The following is an 18,373-nucleotide window of genomic DNA, read 5'->3' on the forward strand; positions in this document are numbered from 1 at the left end:
TCTGTGCTGGGTTAGGAACTGGCTGGAGGGCCAGGCCCAGAGAGTGGTGCTGAACGGTGCTGATCCAGTTGGCAGGTGGTCACTAGTGGTGTCCCCCAGGGATCAGTGTTGGGCCCAGTGCTGTTTAATATCTTTATTGATGATGAGCGGATGCTCTAGAAGAGTTAGGAGAGGTACCTACAGAGACTGTCACCTGCCTTGTGCCTGCTCCAGCATATGTTCTGCTGGAGTTATGCTCCCCATAACCTTCTCTTGTTCCAGGAGCAGGACAAGGACTGTCTGAGAGATCTGATAGCCAACCTTTGCCCCTCCACCCTCAGGAGTCTGCAGGATGTCTGACAGGTCTGGCATTTCCAGAGCAGGTCACAGTTTCCCCCGTGCAAACCCCCCAGGGAGGTTTCTCCCCCGAAGCCCTCTGCACCCTGAGGGGTACAGAGGCATAGAAAGGAGCAGAGGCTGCAGTGGGAAGGGGCTCTGGCCACCTCCTGGCCATGGCAGATTGGTGTGGGGATTCTTCCTGAGGCTGGGAGGGACCCCAGGGACATGAAGGCAGAGCCAGGCTTTGCTGCTGTTCCCAGGGTAAGGAGCCTCAGGTCCAGACAAGCTCCAGTGCCCCTGACACCCCTTCCCACTGTCCTGGATACTCTGTGGGTATCTCTGGTCCCAGTCCTTGTGTTGGCACCTCCACTCCATGGTCTGAAAGGACAATGGGAAAAATCTTCCAGCTGCAGCTTGGGAGGGAAGGAAGGAGGAAGGGGAGAGAGCTGGCCCAAGCTCCTGTGCTGCATCTTTGGGACTGGAGCACCAGGACCTGGCCAGGGAGACGGGGCCTTGTGCTGCTGGGAGGGGCCCCTCCCTGTGTGTGGCATCTGAGGGGATGGTTGCAGCCCAGTGGCAGCACCATCCTCCCTTCTGTTCCCTCCAGGCAGAAAAGCTCTTGAGGTGCATCCACAGAAACGTGGAGGAGGTGTGCACGGAACCAGGGCAGTTCTTTCTGAGATCGGTGCTTGGGCTGCTGAGCGAGTGCTGCCCCGAGGCAACAGTTAGGAGCCTGTTGAGGATCAGTCCCTCCTGTGACAAGTATGAGCCCCAAGAGCCTTGGGGACTTGCTCCGTAGCCCAGGCACAGCACAGTGGCCAAGGCAGCCCTGCTAACAGAGTGTTCTGGCTTGCAGCGCTGCGCTGGCCATGTGGGAGATGCTGCTGTCCCTGCCCAGCACTGCTGAGACAATCCTTGACAGGCTGCTGGGTGTGATCCAGGGCTGGAGACCAAACTGTGCTATCCCATCTGTGAGTGAGCAGAGCAGGCCTTGCTCACCTTCAGGGCTGTTGATGGCTCCCCAGGTTTTAAAAGAGACACAGCCCCTCCTGCCTGCCCCCAACAGCCCCCTCCTCCAGCACTTGTGGACACAGCCCCTGGGGGCCAGCCAGGACCTGCCCTGCACCAACCCCCTTGTTCCAGCCCCCCAAGGCTGCCCTGTGAGCTCCCCAAGGACAAATATGCCCCAGCAGCTTCCTTGCACTGAGAGCTGTCCCTGTGTCTTTCTGCAGGCAAGCCAGGTCCTGTACAGGCTCAGCCAGCGGCCCCGCTGTCAGAGGATCCTGGAAGGGCTCTTCCCCAGTCTCCTCATGACCCTGCTCTACAAGCTTTCCCTGGCTGCAGTGATCCTGGAGCAGAAGCAGCCTGGCATCGATCAACCCAGCCCTTTGGGGTGTGCCATCCCCTTCCCCTGCCATTCATTCCCCTGGGCCCTGGGCCAGGGCCCCTGCTCTGTGTGTAACTGGACCTTGCTCTGCACACAGGTTGGCAGTGGAGGGCATTAAAGTTCTGCTGCACGCTGCTGGCTGTGAAGGGCATGTCCAGAACATCCAGAAGGAGTGTGGCTGGGACATGATGCTGCGAGCGGACACCCTGGAGAGAGGAGTCAGATTGCTGGCCAGGTGAGAGCCCCTTTTAGCCTTGGCAGCCCCATCCCCGGGGACAGAAAAGTCCCCAGGCACCCAGGCCCCGGGCTGCAGAGCTGGCCAGGGAGCGATCCGAGTAGCAAGGGGTGCTCCTTGCCTGGGGAGAGACCAGGGTGCTGTCAGCAAGTGGTGTGGAGGCTGTGGCTGGGGGCAAAGGCATGTCCTGGCCTGGGCTGTCCTGGCTGGGCTGGGCAGGGCAATCCCAGCAAGGCTTTGCCTGCCCTGCTCACTGCCAGCACTGCTTTTCTTGCCCTGCCCTGCCCAGAGAGATGAGGAAGAGCCCGGCTGAGCAGCAATCCTTCCTGTTCCAGCACATGAAGGAGATCCTTGCTCAGAGGAGGGAATGGCAGATGAACTTTGCCATGACTTTCTATAGTGAGGTAAGCCTGGTGGGAAGCAGTGCCTCTGCCAGATGCTCCTGAAGCCGTCCCTCTGGCACAGGCGGCTGCTGCCGGGTGGGATGACAGTCCCTGGGGCTGGGACAGAGGGCTCTGCTGCCAGTCAGTCCCTGGGCCCTCCATCCAGCCCTTCCTGCTGGGGCAGTGCTCAGCACCCCTACGTGTCCACAGGCAGGGCTGCCCCCCGGAGGGGCTGTGTCAGCCCCAAGCTGGCAGCGTAACCAGGAGCTGCAGAGTGCCAGGGTCCCGCAGCTCTGCCCATCTCTCACCGCTGTTGTTCTTCCAGCTGCTGGGCTGCCAGGGCCTGGGAAAGGATTGGAGTGACCTGCGCCTCCTCCACGCCTACCTGAGGCATGGCAGTCAGACAATCCGTCTGCGGGCACTCGGGGGCTTGGTGGCACTGTCAGGAGATCCGCAGATGGTGAGCGAGGCGGAGTCAGGCGGAGCCGCCTTGGCAGCCTGGGGCTGGGGCAGGGGTAACGCGCTGGCTTGGGCCTGGCTGAGAGGAAGGAGGTGGCTGTCAGCGGAGAGAGGGGTGGCCGAGCAGGGGCCACAGAGCCTTTGCTGTCCTGCTCTCTCCTTCATCCCCATCAGCATGCGCAGCGCCTGCCGGGAAGCCGGGGGAGAGGCTGGTGCTCAGCACACGGGGCATTTCATAGAATCACAGAATCGTAGAATTGGCTGGGTTGGAAGGGACCATCAAGTCCAACCCTTGATCCACTCCCGCTGCAGTTACCAGCCCATGGCACTGAGTGCCACATCCAGTCTCTTTTTAAATATCTCCAGGGACGGAGAATCCAACTACTTCCCTGGGCAGCCCATTCCAATGCCTGATCACCTTCTCAGTAGGGTGATCATGACCCCAGGGTTTCGATTTGACCCCAGGGTGCCCACCCAGCCCCAGCCAGGAGGCTGGGCACAGTCAGGAGGACCCCTGGCCACAGGTCCTCCACAGCTGCAGGTCTCTCTGCTCCAGTATTCATAGAATCATAGAATCATAGAATTGGCTGGGTTGGAAGGGACCTCTGAGATCATCAAGTCCAACCCTTGATCCACTACCACTGCAGTTACTAGACTATGGCACTGAGTGCCACATCCAGACTCTTTTCAAATATCTCCAGGGATGGAGAATCCACTACTTGGGCCTGCCTGGGCAGCCCATTCCAATGTCTGATCACCCTCTCCGTAAAGAAATTCTTTCTAATGTCCAACCTAAACCTTCCCTGGCACAACTTGAGACCGTGCCCTCTTGTCTTGCTGAGAGTTGCCTGGGAAAAGAGCCCAACCCCCCCCTGGCTCCAACCTCCTTTCAGGGAGTTGTAGAGAGTGATGAGGTCTCCCCTGAGCCTCCTCTTCTCCAGACTGAACACCCCCAGCTCCCTCAGCCTCTCCTCATAGGCTCTGTGCTCAAGTCCCTTCACCAGCCTAGTTGCCCTCTTTTGGACCTGCTTCAGGACCTTGATATCCTTCCTAAAGTGAGGGGCCCAGAACTGGACACAGGACTTGAGGTGTGGCCAGGCTGTGCCAGGCTGCTCCTCCACTGCTCCACCCTCACAGAAATTCTCTGTTTCCTCCAGGCAAGAGAAATGCGGGGCAGCTCTCTGCTGGACAGGATCCTGAGGTGCCTGAAGGATCCATCCACAGACATCAGGATGGAGGCCTTGCTCTTCTTCCAGACCATGATGGGTCAGCTGAAGAGGAAAGAGGCCAGCCCCGTCACTCTGCTGCTGGCACAGAAGCTCCCAGCCCTCTTTGGTGATGTAAGGCTGCTATGGGACCTGACCCCCGCAGAGGGGCATGGGGCAAGGACAGCTGCCCTCCAGCCCAGCCCCACGGGCAGCACTTGGGCAGGGCTGCGGCCCTGGGCTCTGCTGGGAGGGCTGCTGGGCTCTGCACCCAGCATGGCTTCTCCTTGGCCTCGGCCTCTAGATAGGTGCCCCGAGCCCAGCAATCCCAGAGTACCTCCCCTCACACTGACCACGTTAATAGCCTTGGTCACCGTGGGTGGCAAGAGGCTGTTGTGCAGTCACACTGTCTTCTTTCCTCCCAGAAGTCCAGAAAGGTGCAAAAGCTCTCCTTCAGCCTCTTTGAAGACACGATGAAGGCTGTGGAGAGCAGAGACAAGGCAGAGATGAAGGAGGCGATACGCAGGGTCGTGGTCTCGCTCTTCTTGCACATGAATGCTGAGAGCAGGAGTGTGGCTGAGGTAGAGAGTTGAAAGCTGAGCACCTGCTTTGCCCTTCCTTCCCTCTGCCCCAGCCCTGGCAGCAGCAGCTCAGCAGCTCTTGCCCATTTCTCTTGTGCTGGCTGTGAGAGTGCCATAGCTGAGGTGGTGGCTGCCCCGTGTCCCTGCCTCGGGCATTGAAGCCCGGGCATTCAGGCTCTGTCCCCAGCTGCCTCTTCCCAGAAGTAGCTGGGGACAGTTTGCAGCCTTGCCCAGAGGAGGGGGAGGACAGGTCTCCTGCTCTGAGCTATGGTGCCAGCTCCCACCTGCTGCTGTTTTGCAGGCCTCTGGCAAAGCCCTCCTCATCTGTGCCAAGTTCCTGGGCTGGAGGAAGCTCAAGAGGGTGATCAAGAAGGGGAAGAACTGGATGATTGGAGAGACTTTGGTGAGGACCAAAGTGGTGCCAGGGCCTGGGCTGGACAGGGGATGGATGCTCCATGTGCCCAGGGTGTGAATGTGCAGCTGTTCCTGGCTGGCCCTGACCCAGAGCAGAATGCACAGCTTGGAGCTCAGTCCCCCTTCCTTCCCCTTTCCCTAAGGCACAGCCAGGGCTGCTTCTGCAGGCCCCTCTTCCCCCCAGCCCCTGGGTGCTGCAGGAGCCCCCGGCCCACCTGGGCCCTGGCAGCAGCACGGAGGGGTCACAGTGCCCCCAGACCCCCTCTGCCTGTGGCTCTGGCTGCACCTCAGCCCCCCGGGGCTCCTGGCTGGCAGAAAGGAGCGGCGTGGGGGGGAAGGGAAGGGGTGGGGTGGGTAGAGGGACTGCTCTGGCAGATGGGGAATGGTCTGTGCCAGCCCCATGACGTGACCTCGGGCACTCTCCAGCTGAAGCAGGACAGGAGCAGGGTGGAAGACTACGTGTGCTTCAGCCTGCCCTACCTGTGGGACTCTCAGGCCAGCATGAGAATGGAGGCCATCAGGTTCATGGGTGAGCCACAGCCCCCGGGGACCCTCTTCTGGCAGCCCGGCCCCAGCCCCCGGCGCTGCCTTGGCACCAGGAGCAGCCCTGTGGCTGTCCTGGGCAGGGCCCTGGCCTCCCGCTGCCCCCCCTGCCCTGCCCTGCCCTGCCCTGCCCTGCCCTGCCCTGCCCTGCCCTGCCCTGCCCTGCCCAGGCCTCGGTGGCCTCGGTGGCCTTGGTGGCCACCTGGCTCAGTGTCAGCAGTGCCCTCAGAGACTTGCCCGGGGCCATCCCCGCAGAGTGCTGGGCAGGAGAGCGTGCGGCCGAGCTGGCCGGGCCGGGGGCTGTGCTGTGCTGCTGGGGAGGGGGAGGTCTGACGGGAGCTCTGTGCACAGGGACTGCTGTGCAGCGCCTGGGGAGGAATCGATCCAAACGGACGCTGGAGGTTGTGTGGGATGGTGAGTAGGGTCAGAGGGGTGCTGGTGGTGAAGCCCAAAAAGGCCTGCAAAACTGTTTAGAGACAGAGTTTTGAGCCTTTAAACAGCAAAGGTATTTATTTTCGGATCCGGGGAACTCCCAGCTCGTGCTGGACAAAGAGTTCCCCCGGTCAAGGGAAAGGGTTAGGTTATTTACACAGTTAAAGAGGAGGTTACATCATCCTTACATACATATTCATAAGATTGCAACATATAATATTCATGACAGGCGGAGTCTGGGCAGAGTCGTCTTTTGGGGACATGTCTCAGGGTCTCTGGGGGTCTTCAGATGAAGTAAAGAAGTCTTCCTCAGGGTTGAACTTTTTGCCTTTTCTTGATTCTTGCTGACTTCATTATATTGTTACAAGGTGATATCAGACTCTAGCCGTAACTTTCCCCTTATCTGCTGGTTGTGGCAGTTTTATGTTGTCTTTGTGCAGATGTCCACGTTCCTTTGGTGCCTCGTTAGCCTTGGCAGTGTTTTGTTTTAAGAACAGGACCTACACGTTTAATTATCTTGAGACAGAAGTTAATCCCTTTGGTCCCTAGTTGGCCTTGGCAGTGCCTTGTTTTAAAAGCAAGATCTGCACTTTTAATTATCTTCGAGACAGAAGATGTTCACACTGCTTCAGTGGAAAGTTAGAATTCATCCTGTCAGGAGTTAACCCTGTCAGGGTCTTTCTCTGTTTCAGTGGGGCAGGGGAGAGAGCCTGGGCAGGGTGCTGCCATTCCTGGCTCCGCTGCTGCAGGGAAAGGAGGGAGGGAGGGAGGGAGGGAGGGAGGGAGGAAGGAAGGGAGGGAGGGAGGGAGGGAGAAGCTGTGACTGTCCCATCCCTGGAAGTGTTCATGGCCAGGCTGGCTGTGGCTTGGAGCTCCCTGGCCAAGTGGGAGGTGTCCCTGCCCGAGGTGGGGGGTTTGGTTGGGACCAGGCAATCCTTAAGAAGGTCCCTTCCAGCCCAACCCACTCTGGGAGCCTGGGATTCCTGAGCAGCAGCTTCCAGCTGCTTGGTCCCAGCTGCTCCTCCTAGTCAGGGAAGGAGAGGGATGGGCTTGCACAGAAGGGTCTGTGCAGACAGCAGGGTTTCACCACTGCTCGCTTTCTTTCTCTCTGTCACAGCCCTCAAGTGCTTGGATAATGACCCTGATGCTTTAGTCAGGTCCCTAGCAGGTCAGACCTTGCACATCCTGCAGAGTGTGAGGGAGCTGGAGAGATCAAGATGGTCCTTCTGAGGCCTGTGCTTCTGCTGATGATGAGATAGGTCAAGGACAATCTTGCTGCCCCCATCTTCCTGACGGTACTTTCACCACTGCCCCGTCACGGCTGCTGTTCCCCAGGCCCTCACGTGCACCCCCGGGCTGTGCCCAACTGTCTCTGTCCAAACGAGTGCCCCCAGAACTCTCCTGTGCCCTGGCCCTCCCAGTTAAACCTCCCTAATGTCATCCCAGCAGGAGGAAGTGGCTGCGCTGGGGCAAAGGTCCTGGTGGGAAGATGGCCTTGAGAAATTGTCCCTGACCTAAGGGCTCCTGGTGCAGATGGCAGCGTGGGAATCAAGATGGAAGAAGCAGCCCCGTGCCATGACGCCCTTTGCACAGGCAGCACCCAGAGCCTGCAGAGCACACAGCATTTGTCCTGGCCTCTCCTGCTACCTGCACATCAGCTGAGCCCTGTGAGTGCCCTGGCCCTGGCTTGTTGGACAGCCAGGTTACCCTTCTTTAGGGTGGTGGTGCCAGGAGGCAGAGGGCAGAAGGGAGTCATGGTTTACCTCAGCAAAAAGCTCTTTTAAACCCTAGCACTGCTTTGTCTTCAGGGCTTTTTTGGAAAGCTGCAGGAACAAGGCAGAGTGTAAAATGGAGGGTGTTTCACCTGAAATGATGAGCCTGGTCACCAAGCACAGCCACACCAGGGCAGTCCTGGGCACAGCTGAGGATGATGATGATGAACGTTTGCTCCTCGCAGCAGTTCCTGCTCAGTGTCATGGGCATCATCAGCTGGTGCTGAGTTCTCCCAGCCCACCTACAGGTGAGGAATTGCATCAGCATCCAGAGACTCCCAAGTGATTCCAACTCTCCCAAGCTGTGAGAAGCAGCTGCTGCATTCCTCTTCTGTCACTTCCAGGAGGTCACCAGGGTGTCTGCAGAGTTTCTGAGCTCTCTCACAGAGACCTAGAGCAGCTGGATTCAGACACCCAAACAAGATACCCTGTTGGAGGCTGTTTGGCAATGGATTCATCACCAGCTGCCCAAGAGGCTACAGGAGGTTCCAGCTGTGCTGTGCTGGGCAGGGTCAGCGTCACCGTGTGGGCCCAGGTGGCTTGGGACAGCTGGGCAGGGCAGAGCTGAGCCAGAGCTGCTTTCCTTGTCTCATCAGAGCAGCAGGAGGTGCCGCCTCCTGGCCTCTGGGACAGCTCCCAACAGGTCAAGAAGGTCCCCAAATAATAAAATGTCGTGTTTGGAAAGTACAGCATGTGGTGAAATCTGTTGGAAGGGACCTGCTGGGCTCTGATCCTGGGACCGATGGGTGATCCTGGGCTCCAGGCATCACAGAATCCTAGGAGTTGTCCAGGCTCCGTTTTCTCACCTTTCCTGTGATTGTAGAGGCAGAACACTGTGTATCCCTGCAGTGTCACAGTCAGGCTGCTCCCTGGCAGCGTCCCTCAGAGACTTTGGGGAAAAAACAGAGCTGCCTGTGGTTTGATGATTCTCATGCAGACTGAGTCTGAGCAGTGCTGTGGAGCTCCAGCTTTGTGTGCAGTTCTGGGGGGTGCCCTGCAGAGGAGGAAGAGTGTGATGGATGTTGATGAATTTGTATTCCTAACCAGTAAAATTCAGAATTAAACTGAGTAAGAAGTGAATGTGGGGCTAAGCAAAGCAGTTGAGACATGGAATTTTTCCACTGTTTCAGTGGGAACAAAACAAGGCCCGAACGAGATGAACGTTTGTCTCAAAGATAATTAAAAATGCAGGTTTTGTTCTTAAAACAAGGCACTGCCAAGGCTAATGAGGCACCAAAGGAATGTGAACATGAAACCCCATGAAAACCCCATGATAATCCATGAAAATCCATGAAAAACCCATGCAAATCCATGAAAAATCCATGAAAACCTGTGAAAATCCATCAAAAGCCTTGAAAAATTTGTGAAAACACATTTTATTTAAATTCAATTCAATTCAATTTAATTTATTAATTTTAATTTTAATTTATTTAAATTTTAGTTACATTTTAAATTTATTTAAACTTTGTTTCAAATTCTTTTTTCCAATTATTTATTTTTTTATCAGTCAGCACCTGGGACTCAGATTTTCCTCCAGAAAAATGAAACTTTTTGCCTGAAACAGAAAAGTTCCCTCCAGGACTGATCCAAACAAATATTTTAATTTCAAATGATTTAATTTTCATCAGTATTTTAATTCACACGAATATTTTAATTTCAGCCCCCTCCAGAGCCCTACATATTAGATAAAAAACATTGAACTTAAAGCTCAGCTGGGAACTTCCCACGGCACCATCTCCTTTCTCAGGGTTCCTTTTGTAAAAAAAAAACAACACAGTGTCACGGTTTAACACTGGCCCGGCAATTAAACCGAGTAACAGACGCTCTCTATTAATCTCTCTCTCCTCCCTTATAAGAAAGGAGAGAGAATAAGGGAGAGAGACTTATGGGTTGGAAACTAAACTACACAACTTTAATGAAACAGTAATGATAAATAGGAAAAATTAATAAATATATACAAATATACAAGAAAAGGAATACCACATTCCTCCCCCCTTTCCCCCAATAACTCTCACGTCACCACCGAGGCTGCAGGGCAGCTCTGGGAAAGTTCAGGCTGGACTCCTGGAGTCGGCAGCAGTTGGGAACTGGAGGCAGGAACACACAGATAAGGGCTGGCACGGATCAGGAGCACAGGCAGGCAAACGGACGGGATCCTTCCAGGATGCCGAGGGGAAGGAATGGAAGCAGGAAAGGCAGGAAGGGGAGGCAGCCGGAAGCTGGAAGCAGGAAATCTGGCTTGGCCCTCGTGATCCCTCGAATTTATACTGAGGATGACGTATATGGGATGGAATACTCTGTTTGGTCAATTCTGGCATCTATCTTGTCTGTTCCTCCCCAAAGGAGGGATACAGGTGGGACCTCTTTATGTTTTCTTCAGAGCTGAGCAGTGTCCTTGGCTCTGCATACCAGTCTCTAGCAGTAACTATAAACATCAAGTGTTATCAGTCCTAGAAACACACACTGTCTGAGAAACTTGCTGTTAATTTCAGCAAGTGCAACTACTTACAGGAGACTTAGCTAAAAGCAAAAGTACAAGACAGAAAATCACCTTTATCCTGGCCCAAACCAGGACATTCCACCCCTTATTCCATACCATTTTGCGTCATGCTCCAACCATTACTATCTTTTATCCCTAAATATATCTATACACAAATTATTACTACCTCTCTGTGCTAAAATTCACTAAGTACTGAGTCTATGATTGCTGATGCTTATCTATTGTATCAGATTCTCAAAAGAAGGAGCAATCTTCACAGTTCATGTCCATGGTCCACAAGTTGCAGGTTGCAGATGTTAACTTCAAGGAAGTTACTGGGTGCCAGCCAATGGATCTAGTTCTGATTTCACCATCACAAAATCATCCTGAAAAACACTCACAGAACACTGTTAGTTTGTGCAACAACTCACATAACAGTAGTTAAGGTGGGATACAAGTTCATGACTCCCAAAGAGTCCATGCATTACTGATTAAGCTAGACAAGCAGAAATTAGGAATTCTCACCTAGTGTTAGATTCCCTTGTGGTACACATTGTACTTCTCCACCTTTCATCATCACCCACCAAGTGTGTCCAGGCCCTTGAGCGAAAGCAACTCCACGAATGGGTTTGCCTTTGCCCGAGGCAGGATAAACCCAAACTGTTTTCCCTAGCAGATTCTTTTCATGCACCACGGGCACTTTGTCCCCATCTACTGTGTGTAGAAGATCTGACTGAGCAGGACCAGCTCGGTTGATGGAACCCCTGATATTAACTAACCAGGTAGCTTTTGCCAAGTGTTTGTCCCAGTTTTTGAAAGTTCCACCACCCAATGCCTTTAAGGTAGTTTTTAACAGTCCATTGTACCTTTCAATTTTACCTGAGGCTGGTGCATGATAGGGGATATGGTATATCCACTCAATACCATGTTCTTTAGCCCAGTTATTTATAAGACTATTTTTGAAATGAGTTCCATTATCTGACTCAATTCTTTCTGGTGTACCATGTCTCCACAAGACTTGTTTCTCTAGGCCCAGAATAGTGTTCCGGGCTGTGGCATGAGGCACAGGATATGTTTCCAGCCATCCTGTACTTGCCTCCACCATTGTAAGCACATAGCGCTTACCCTGGCGGGTTTGAGGCAGTGTGATGTAATCAACTTGCCAGGCCTCCCCATACCTATATTTTGACCATCTCCCTTCATACCACAGAGGTTTCAGCCTTTTAGCTTGCTTAATTGCAGCACATATGTCACAGTCGTGGATAACCTGCGCAATAGCGTCCAAAGATAAATCCACCCCTCGGTCACGAGCCCATCGATATGTTCCATCCCTGCCTTGATGACCTGAAGCATTGTGGGCCCATTTGGCTAAAAACAGTTCACCTTTATGGTCCCAGTCCAGATCTATTTGGAACACTTGAGCAGCTTTATCTGCTCGTTGGTTGTTTTGATGTTCCTCAGTAGCTCGATACGAAGGTACGTGGGCATCTACGTGACGCACTTTTACATCAAGTTTCTCTAACCTTGCAGCAATGTCTTTCCACAGTTCAGCAGCCCAGATAGGTTTATCTCTACGTTGCCAGTTGTTTTGTTTCCACTGCTTTAACCAACCCCATAAGGCATTTGCTACCATCCATGAGTCAGTATAGAGATAAAGTCTCGGCCACTTTTCTTGTTCAGCAATGTCCAAAGCCAATTGGATGGCTTTGACCTCTGCGAATTGACTTGATTCACCATCTCCTTCATCTGTTTTTGCAACTAGTCGTGTAGGATTCCATACAGCAGCTTTCCACCTTCGATGGCCTCCTACCAGACGACAGGATCCATCAGTGAAAAGAGCATATTGTTTTTCATCCTCTGGTAATTGGTCGTATGGTGGGGCTTCTTCAGCCCGTTTTACCACTTTTTCTGGTGGCATTCCAAAGTGTTTGCCTTCTGGCCAATGTGTTATTGCTTCTACAATTCCTGGACGATCAAGTCTTCCTATCCTAGCTCTCTGTGAGAGTAAAGCAATCCATTTACTCCAGGTAGCATCGGTAGCATGATGGGAAGATTCTCTACCTGTGTACATAAAACCCAGTACAGGTAATCGTGGCACCAGGAGGAGCTGTGCTTCAGTACCAATCACTTCTGAAGCAGCTCTAACTCCTTCGTATGCGGCCAGTATCTCTTTTTCAGCGGCTGTGTAGTTGGCTTCGGAGCCTTTGTAGTTTCGACCCCAAAATCCAAGAGGTCGGCCTCGAGTCTCTCCTGGAGCTTTCTGCCAGAGGCTCCATGTAGGACCATCACCTCCATCTCCGGTGTAAAGCACATTTTTAATGTCTGGCCCTGTTCGAATTGGTCCAAGGGCCATTGCCTGCACAATCTCCTGTTTAATACTCTCAAAAGCAGCTTGTTGTTCTGAGCCCCATTTAAAGTCTTTCTTCTTCCGAGTAACCTCATAGAGAGGTTTCACAATCTGATTATAAAGAGGAATATGCATCCTCCAGAAACCAACAGTTCCTAAAAAGGACTGAGTTTCTTTTTTGGTAGTTGGTGGGGCCATAGCTGTTATTTTGTTAATCACGTCCATTGGGATGTGGCGACGTCCATCTTGCCACTTAACTCCCAGAAACTGGATCTCTTGTGCAGGTCCCTTGACCTTGCTTCTTTTGATAGCAAAACCAGCCTCTAAAAGGATTTCAATTATCTTCTTACCTTTCTCGTAGACTTCCTTTGCTGTGTCACCCCACACAATGATGTCATCGATGTACTGTAGATGTTCTGGAGCTCCACCCTTTTCCAAGGTATCATGGATCAGTCCATGGCAGATGGTAGGACTGTGTTTCCACCCCTGGGGCAGTCGATTCCAAGTGTACTGGATACCTCTCCAGGTGAAAGCAAACTGTGCCCTGCATTCTGGTGCTATAGGAATAGCAAAAAATGCATTAGCAATGTCAATAGTAGCAAACCACCTGGCTGCCTTTGACTCCAGCTCATACTGAAGTTCTAGCATGTCTGGCACAGCAGCACTTAGTGGTGGAGTAACCTCATTCAGGGCACGATAGTCCACTGTCAGCCTCCACTCTCCATTAGGCTTTCTCACTGGCCATACAGGACTGTTGAAGGGTGAGTGAGTCTTGCTGATCACTCCTTGGCTCTCTAGTTGCCGGATCAGCTTGTGAATGGGGATCACAGCATCTCTGTTGACACGATATTGCCTTCGATGCACTACTGAAATAGCATTCGGCACCCGCTGGTTTATAGTTCTCAGCAAACCCACTACAAAGGATTTGTCTGAAAGGCCAAACAAAGCATGCAGCCATTCTCCATTCTCAGTCTTAATAGCTGCAGTACCAAAGGACCACCGGTACCCTTTCGGGTCCTCGAAATCACCTCCCATGAGGTAGTCTATGCCAAGGATGCACGGAGCATCTGGACCAGTCACTATCGGGTGCTTATGCCATTTTATTCCAGTGAGGCTCACATCAGCCTTCACAATAGTCAGTTCTTTGGATCCCCCTGTCACTCCAGAAATAGTGACGGATTCTGTCCCTTTCTGATTCGATGGCATTAGTGTGCACTGTGCACCAGTGTCCACCAAGGCTTTATACTTTTGTGGCTCTAATGTGCCAGGCCATCGAATCCACACAATCCAATAAATTCGGTTGTCCCTCTCCTCCACCTGGCTGGAGGCAGGGCACCTCTAAGCTTGAGCACATACAACATTGTCAGTATGTGCGTTACTGGAGTTTGCAGCCCCAGTGCTCACACCTGATGTAGAGGGATCTTGAGTCACCAGCGTATTTGAATTGGGTAACTCCACACTGGAGACTTGAGCAGCCATCTTTTTAGAAGGACCTCCTTTTGCCTTCGTCTTAGTCAGCAACTTACGTACTTGCTCCTCTAGGACAGCAGTAGGTTTCTGATCCCACTTTTTCATGTCCTCTCCATACTCACTCAGGAGTGACCATAAGATTCCTCTTACTGAATTCTGTTTCTCTTGATTCCGTCTCGTAGGAGGGCGTCTCTTCTTAATGGCTGCAATGCGGGGTCCTCCGTCTGTCTGAGGAAAAAGGGGTGAATGCAGTTTCTCAGATTGTCTCTTTATAGCTGAGACCCAGGCCCGACGAGGGGCTGTGACAGCATCCTCACACTCTCGTACTGTTTTAATCACATCACCCACAGTTGCATCCACATCTGCAGGAACCCATAGCATTACTGATAGTGTATGGTTAAAAGGTGGTGGTGCAGCATGCACAAACCTTTGCAGCATAGGTCTAGGGCACGGTACGTGATAAGGATCTTCAATGTCATCAGTATTATAGATCACGTCTCGTACAGCCAATTCCTCCAGATACTTGAGAGCTTTACCAAGTGTGGGTGCTTTGACCTGCGGGCAGTCTATTTCCTCTTTATAGGGATATCTCTCCCTTACAGCTGCCAAGAGTCGCTTCCATAGGCTGGTGGTTCCAGCCTTTTCCCCAAATGCTCGATCAATACCTGCCTCTCTGGCCAGGGATCCCAACTGCCTGGCTTCCCTCTGAGTTAATGTTATGGTAGCAGCCCCGTCCGTCCAGCATCGGAGTAACCAAGAGAGAAGTGGTTCACCTGGAAATCGGCTATAGTCTTTTCTCAGAGTACGCAAGTCTCTCATGGAATAGGACTGAGCAGATTCTGAGTCTGAGTCCTCAGCTGACTCTGCTTTAGAGTCTCTTCTAGCTGCTCTACGAGGAGAGCCAGTATCCTCTATTTCCTCTATCACCTGGTCGTCTTGTTCAGACTTGGAAGGGTTAAGGCTCATTTCTGATTTCCATTGTTTTCCTTTTCTCCTAGTTACAGGGTCAACCAGTAGCTGTGTGGGCTGAGGGGGAGAGGCTGTGGTATCTGCAGCAGTAGCCGCAGCAGGGCTCGTTTTCTGAGCAGCAGCAGTGTCTGTGGGGGTAGAGACAGCAGCTGCAGCTGTAGCAGAAACACTGGCGATGCTGGCCGGTCTTATCTGAGTTGTGCCCTTGCGTGAGGGGGGGCGAGAAGCGGCTGGAGTGGGGGTGCTCTCTGTACAAGGAGCAGCTCTCACTCTCCGAACAGCAACTCTCGGCCTCCGAAAAGGCATGCTCAGTCTCATTATTGTGGTTTTTGTGTTTCTCCTCACCACTATATGAGAAAAATTAACAACACCCACCAGAAGATTGAGAAATGAAATGCTATTGTTACTAAAATCTGGTGGAGTCAGCCCGGAATATGGTGGAGTGGTATAATTTCCCAAATTAAAACTGAAAGTGTAATTACCAACCAAGTATTTTATCTCTGTATTGAAACACCACTTCCCCGTGCACCATGATATCCATCAATATTGAGGACCATATTGCAACAATGGTTCTTAAGCAGCTCTTACGAAAAATAAACCACACAGTAACACAAATTGCAGCTGCAAAAATACATATCACATACCCTAAATACCAAAGGTACGGCATGATTGGTTTAATCTCCAACCCTGTGAAATTTCCAAAGAACAAGGTCTGATTCCAGCTCAGCAAAGCCATTCTTCCACTGGAGTTGGAATTCAAACTATTCAGGCAAATTAGTCAAAACTTAAACTGGACTCGAGCCAATTAGCTCGGGCCCCACGTTGGGCGCCAATAAATCTGTCACGGTTTAACACTGGCCCGGCAATTAAACCGAGTAACAGACGCTCTCTATTAATCTCTCTCTCCTCCCTTATAAGAAAGGAGAGAGAATAAGGGAGAGAGACTTATGGGTTGGAAACTAAACTACACAACTTTAATGAAACAGTAATGATAAATAGGAAAAATTAATAAATATATACAAATATACAAGAAAAGGAATACCACATTCCTCCCCCCTTTCCCCCAATAGCTCTCACGTCACCACCGAGGCTGCAGGGCAGCTCTGGGAAAGTTCAGGCTGGACTCCTGGAGTCGGCAGCAGTTGGGAACTGGAGGCAGGAACACACAGATAAGGGCTGGCACGGATCAGGAGCACAGGCAGGCAAACGGACGGGATCCTTCCAGGATGCCGAGGGGAAGGAATGGAAGCAGGAAAGGCAGGAAGGGCAGGCAGCCGGAAGCTGGAAGCAGGAAATCTGGCTTGGCCCTCGTGATCCCTCGAATTTATACTGAGGATGACGTATATGGGATGGAATACTCTGTTTGGTCAATTCTGGCATCTATCTTGTCTGTTCCTCCCCAAAGGAGGGATACAGGTGGGACCTCTTTATGTTTTCTTCAGAGCTGAGCAGTGTCCTTGGCTCTGCATACCAGTCTCTAGCAGTAACTATAAACATCAAGTGTTATCAGTCCTAGAAACACACACTGTCTGAGAAACTTGCTGTTAATTTCAGCAAGTGCAACTACTTACAGGAGACTTAGCTAAAAGCAAAAGTACAAGACAGAAAATCACCTTTATCCTGGCCCAAACCAGGACACACAGTTACGGACTTCCTGATCCAAAATTGAGTATTTTAGCAGCCTGATTGTTGGTGGTGCTGTGGGGAGGGTTCTAAACGACCAAGCCTCAATATTCTCTTAATAGTTTAATTTAATTAATAAAATTGCAGTGAGCAAAACAGCACTGGGTGCGTGGGGAATCTCCGCTTTACTCACACACTTAAACTCTGGAATTACCTTTTATTGATTATAATTCTAGGTGTAATAAGTGGTTGTAATTTATGTTAATGAATTTGCATTCCTAACCAGTGAAATTCAGAGTTAAACTGAGCAAGAAGTGAATGTGGGGCTAAGCAAATGTCATGGTTTAACACTGGCCCGGCAATTAAACCGAGTAACAGACGCTCTCTATTAATCTCTCTCTCCTCCCTGAGAAGAAAGGAGAGAGAATAAGGGAGAGAGACTTATGGGTTGGAAACTAAACTACACAACTTTAATGAAACAGTAATGATAAATAGGAAAAAATTACTAAATATATACAAATATACAAGAAAAGGGATACCACATTCCTCCCCCCTTTCCCCCAATAGCTCTCACATCACCACCGAGGCTGCAGGGCAGCCCTGGGAAAGTCCAGGCTGGACTCCTGGAGTCGGCAGCAGTTGGGAGCTGGAGGCAGGAACACACAGATATGGGCTGGCATGGATCAGGACCACAGGCAGACGAACGGACGGGATCCTTCCAGGATGCTGAGTGAAGGAAGGGAAGCAGGAAGGGCAGGCAGCCGGAAGCTGGAAATCTGGCTTGGCCCTCGTGATCCCTCAGATTTATACTGAGGATGACGTATATGGGATGGAATACTCTGTTTGGTCAATTCTGGCATCTATCTTGTCCGTTCCTCCCCAAAGGAGGGATGCAGATGGGACCTCTTTATGTTTTCCTCAGAGCTGAGCAGTGTCCTTGGCTCTCCATACCAGTCTCTAGCAGTAACTATAAACATCGAGTGTTATCAGTCCTAGAAACACACACTGTCTGAGAAACTTGCTGTTAATTTCAGCAAGTGCAACTACTTACAAGAGAATTAGCTAAAAGCAAAAGTACAAGACAGAAATTCACCTTTATCCTGGCCCAAACCAGGACAGCAAAGCAGTTGAGACATGGAATTTTTCCACTGTTTCAGTGGGAACAAAACAAGGCCCTAACGAGATGAACTTTTGTCTCAAAGATAATTAAAAATGTAGGTTTTGTTCTTAAAACAAGGCACCGCCAAGGCTAACGAGTCACCAAAGGAGTGGGAACATCTGCACAAGGAGAACATAAAGATGTCACAACCAGCAGATTCCAGTTCTGTTTGACATCTTTATTGATGATTTAGATGAGGGGATTGAGTCCATCATCAGCAAATTTGCAGATGACACTGAGCTGGGGGGGGAGTGTGGATCAGCTGGAAGGCAGGAGGGCTCTGCAGAGGGACCTGGACAGGTTGGAGAGTTGGGCTGCTCCCAAAAGGATGAGGTTCAACACAGCCAAGTGCCGGGTCCTGCACTTTGGCCACAAGAACCCCATGGGGAGCTCCAGGCTGGGCACAGAGTGGTTGGAGAGCAGCCAGACAGAGAGGGACCTGGGAGTCTGGATTGCCAGGAAGCTGAAGAGGAGCCAGCAGTGTGCCCAGGTGGCCAAGAAGGCCAATGGCATCCTGGGCTGGCTCAGGAACAGCGTGGCCAGCAGGTCCAGGGAAGGGATTCTGCCCCTGTGCTCAGCCCTGGGGAGGCCACAGCT

The 18,373-nt window shown here is 51.8% G+C and overlaps 1 protein-coding gene and 1 long non-coding RNA gene across 2 annotated transcripts; both read left to right on the forward strand.

Moving 5' to 3' along the window:
* Nucleotides 1-934: 934 nt before the first annotated feature.
* On the forward strand, nucleotides 935-1,631 carry LOC139790692 (uncharacterized). Its single transcript, XR_011723574.1, has 3 exons — nucleotides 935-1,080; nucleotides 1,175-1,289; nucleotides 1,551-1,631. It is a non-coding gene; the product is annotated as an uncharacterized lncRNA (long non-coding RNA).
* A 259-nt stretch (nucleotides 1,632-1,890) lies between these two features.
* On the forward strand, nucleotides 1,891-7,357 carry LOC139790669 (maestro heat-like repeat-containing protein family member 7). Its single transcript, XM_071732538.1, has 8 exons — nucleotides 1,891-1,940; nucleotides 2,534-2,783; nucleotides 3,940-4,122; nucleotides 4,413-4,568; nucleotides 4,870-4,971; nucleotides 5,409-5,511; nucleotides 5,877-5,939; nucleotides 7,075-7,357. The coding sequence occupies exons 1-8, from the start codon at nucleotides 1,891-1,893 to the stop codon at nucleotides 7,185-7,187; spliced, it is 1,020 nt and encodes a 339-aa protein (XP_071588639.1). The 3' UTR covers nucleotides 7,188-7,357.
* Nucleotides 7,358-18,373: the final 11,016 nt, after the last annotated feature.

This window comes from Heliangelus exortis, unplaced genomic scaffold, assembly GCF_036169615.1.
Source record: "Heliangelus exortis unplaced genomic scaffold, bHelExo1.hap1 Scaffold_131, whole genome shotgun sequence".
NCBI lineage: Eukaryota > Metazoa > Chordata > Aves > Apodiformes > Trochilidae > Heliangelus > Heliangelus exortis.